General features: G+C 37.2%; 1 protein-coding gene across 1 annotated transcript; it reads left to right on the top strand.

Annotated features, from left to right (window-relative positions):
• The first annotated feature begins 1,266 nt into the window (after positions 1 to 1,266).
• On the top strand, positions 1,267 to 3,706 carry LOC125828264 (F-box/LRR-repeat protein At3g03360-like). Its single transcript, XM_049507578.1, has 3 exons — positions 1,267 to 2,077; positions 2,685 to 2,737; positions 3,308 to 3,706. The coding sequence occupies exons 1-3, from the start codon at positions 1,267 to 1,269 to the stop codon at positions 3,704 to 3,706; spliced, it is 1,263 nt and encodes a 420-aa protein (XP_049363535.1).
• Positions 3,707 to 3,934: the final 228 nt, after the last annotated feature.

Raw genomic sequence — 3,934 nt, 5'->3', positions numbered from 1 at the left:
AAATATGATGAATGATTTCCTCAATTAATGAACAATAAATTAAATGACGTGATAGGGAGAGGAGGATGTGAAAAGAGGAGAGTAGTCATGGGTAACCTTTGGCAGGGTAAGAGAAACATAGGGCTTTGCATATGTATGGGTGTCTGTAATATCCAAAGACATGCCTGGATTTCGTGATCCATCTCAGAGAGTATGGTGTGGAGAAGGAAATGGTAAGCCAATTTGATGTCAAAATAACAATTAGGATTAGGGAACCAACCAAAGGTGTTTGTACACGAAACTGGTGAAATATAGGTAGCACGAAAAAGCACAGAGACTATAGGAGGTATGTTAAAAGTAAGTTGGGTGAGGTCCCAAGTATTCTGTAGGAGTGAAGTGTAAATAGTGAGGGGTTGAAGATCTTTTGGAATTGATCTAATAAGGAGATTGATGGAAGCAAAATTAGTAGGTACCCAAATGTCCTTCAATAAATTGATTAAATTCCAAACAAGGACGGAGCTACGGTGGTGCAAGGATGGTTAGTCAAATATCCTTCACCGGAAAATTACGTTGTATATATCGGTCAAATTTTACTTTATATTGGTAAATAGAACATTTTGAACACCGTTTGATGCAATAGAGAGCAGTGGCTTAGCAGCAAGGGTAGGCACAAAGCGGCATGGCATCCTATTCGATTCCTAGCGTCCACATATTTGTTTTATCATTTTGTATCCTGCCATTTTGCTTCACTCAAGTTCGATTCGGATGTCCACATTTTTCTCATATAATTTTTGGTGCACCCAATCATCGGGTCGGGAAGGGGGGGGGGGGATAATAATTTAATTATCATCCAAAGTTTGAACACCCATTATAAAACTTTTGACTTCCAAAACCTATATTCTAATGGATGTCAATCTTAAGAAATTGTAGTCCAAGCTTTTCCAAATATGGGATTCTTTTCCGTTTGAACAAAATTATTATCAGTTAATAGAGACATTTTTGATCCATTAAGCAACAATGTGAATTTTTTAGAACCAAATTTTAGCGGAAAGAAAACTTTTTGACCAAATTATTAAGGATAACACATTTTGAAATCAAACTATTGATGAAATACAAGTTTTTGTTCAACTGTACCTAACACATTTATGACTATTTTCCATTTTTGTAAACAATTATGTCATGATTGAATCAAAGTGGACCAAATTATCCCCATTTATTACTCATTTTTCCTCACATTGTAACGGAAAGGGGTGCACTAGATCTGAGTGACATTACCTGAAAATTATAATGGATTTCGGCGAGAAGATAGCCATGGATTCTGGCGAAAACATAGAAGAAACAACAACAGCTGTAGACCGAATCAGTCAGTTGTCGGACGATCTTCTCCTTCACATTCTCTCTCTTATGCCGACCGAAGCCGCACTTGTGACAAGTGCTCTCTCAAAAAGGTGGCGCTATCTTTGGAAATCACTTGATAGTTTCTCTTTTAGTACATTTGGTAACTATGAGTGGTATGTATCCTATGTTGATTATGTATTAGGTCATTCAGTTTCTCCCAAAATTAAAAAGTTTCAACTCGATAGTAATGAGCCGGATGCATACAAGTCAGACATGGATCGATGGCTTAGTTTTGCTATTGAAAAGAAAGTGGAAAATTTGAAAATCCAGTCAGTCTCTGAAGAAGAGGTTTATGCATTGCCGGAATGTTTATACACCTGTTCGTCGTTGATAACACTAGTTGTGGGATTCTGTTCTTTTGATGCTAATGTGGCTGTAGCATGGAAGTCTCTAAAGAGCATAAAATTGAAGTGGATGGTGTTATCTAATGACCATATTGTGAACTTATTGTCGGGATGTCCTATATTGGAAACTATGGAATTATTTCGTTTTAAGGGTTTTAGTCGTTTGGAAATTAGGTCTTCAAAATTGAAGAGACTAAATTTGATAGCATACAATGATGATGAACTTGATCATTCCTTGGAAATTGTTGCCCCCTATCTTCAGCATTTGGAGATTTGTGAAAGTCTTTATGGTTTCAAGTGTAGGCTTGTAGACGTATCCTCCTTGGTTAATGCTAAGCTTACGTTCGAGATTACATGTATCAAAGACATCTAATATTTGCTTGATGAAGAAATTGATGATGACGAAGAGAGTTGTCGTGGCTATCATCAAGGTTTTATGATTCTGGTGTGGGATTATCTTCAAAAGCTGAGTAGTGCAAGCAAGATAACAGTTGGAACATGGTTCATAGAGGTTTGTTTTAAACTCAAAAGTCTTTATTTTCTCTCATTGATTATTAGCAGACAGTTGCAGATAAACATTATACAATGGAGATTTGTATACTCAATCCATTAAAGCAACTGGATTAATTGTAAAAAACTTGTGGAGAAGGGTAGAGGGGTGGGCTTGTTCTCCACTGACTTTCAAACCATGGGCCTCTGACCCTCGCGGATTTCTTGATTAAAAGAACTGAGTTAGAGAATTTTGTGGACCTTTATGCAATCCGTTTGCCAATTTTGTGAAGTTGGGTATTTCTTTTATCATATCGCCAAAGTTATATCTAGACACCAGGATTTTCATACATTGATGTTGCTTAAAGTGTTTAGATAGTTTATTTGTCACAACACTACATCTGTTGTGGAGTACTTTCTATCTGTTGTTTTTTGTTGCTTTCTCCGGTTTTTTCATTGGTAATACTGCACCAGGTCCTGTGCATGTTGCAGTTCAAAGGGGTGTGAATTCCAGAATTGAAATGCAAGTATTTGACGCTGGAGTTGCATAAGAAAGAGTTAAGTGTGTTTGGAGCAGCTGGCCTTTTGCGAGCATCACCTCATGTTGAGTGTCTCAACATAGACATAAGAGCTATGCATGTAACTTTCTGTTGCTTTGTATCTTCTTTTTACATAATTTTTATGAAGCTTTGCCTTTTTGCCTTTGTACATCATTTTACACAATAGAAAAGAGTTAAGTGTGTCGGGAGCAGCTGGCCTTTTGGCCTACCTCTCCCTCTTCTAAGGCCCACCACGGCCAACCTCTCACTGGGGCATTTGCACATCTCCTCTACACTTGCACGAACCATCTCAACACAAATATATCCTTACCTGTCATTAAGAGACTTTGCTTATGTCACCGTATAGCTTCGTGATTGCTTTCTTGTGAAAAATGTGTTATCAATTTTTGGCTACCTACATCATGAGTCTCTTTATGAAAAGAATAGCCATTATAATCATTTTCAGGTATCATTAAATTTGTTGGCTCTGAAATTTATTTTTACCGGAAATTTCTACTTCAAAGTTTTCTTTGTCAACTTTTCTGCAATTTCCATTAGGCTGCCATGTATTTGTCCCTGATCGTATTCTGTTTCCAGCCTGATGCTACCTTCTGCTGCTTTGGGTTACAAGATTTGGTCAAAGAAAATAATATCAATTTGCAGAGATGGATTTCAATCTTTGTGCTTCCCAACCTCAAGAATGTTAAGATTGTCATCTCCTCCCGGATATGCTTGATAAATCATCTCAACTGGTCCTATGCCAAGAATCTTTTTGAACTTTCAGAATTTTTGTTAAAGAATGCATTAGTTTTGGAGAAGTTTGTTATCATATCAAAGAGAAGAAGGTGCGAGAAATGTTCAATGAACTGTGCGTACAAATATTTATTTCCATTGGCTGAGAAATTGTTAGGTTCCCCAAGATTATCCACCAATTCTGTGATTATCTTCCGGGAGTGAGCACTGAGCTTTCCATGACTGGGCTCCAAGTAGTTCTCCATCTCAGGGTACAAGAAATGTTGACTCTTATTTCGAGTGTTTGATAAGCTTCTCCTTGCAATCATGAATCCTTAACTTCTATATGTAACTAACTACTATTCTCTTGGACATACCCTTGTGTCATCGGAAATGTTACTGTTGCTTGGTTTCTCATGAAGCTTTTATTTGTTGCATTTTGGATGTTGTACA

Source organism: Solanum verrucosum, unplaced genomic scaffold (assembly GCF_900185275.1).
Source record: "Solanum verrucosum unplaced genomic scaffold, falcon-dt-bn FXZP01000047.1, whole genome shotgun sequence".
Lineage (NCBI taxonomy): Eukaryota > Viridiplantae > Streptophyta > Magnoliopsida > Solanales > Solanaceae > Solanum > Solanum verrucosum.
Note: the sequence above shows the minus strand (reverse complement) of the source record. Positions and strands in the feature narration are given on the sequence as shown.

Excerpts from the sequence above, each read along its gene's own strand:
- LOC125828264 (XM_049507578.1), top strand. The coding sequence starts at position 1,267 with ATGGATTTCGGCGAGAAGATAGCCATGGATTCTGGCGAAAACATAGAA. Across the intron at positions 2,078-2,684 it reads GCTTACGTTCGAGATTACAT|GTCCTGTGCATGTTGCAGTT; the intron begins GTATCAAAGACA and ends ATACTGCACCAG. Across the intron at positions 2,738-3,307 it reads ATTCCAGAATTGAAATGCAA|GCTGCCATGTATTTGTCCCT; the intron begins GTATTTGACGCT and ends AATTTCCATTAG.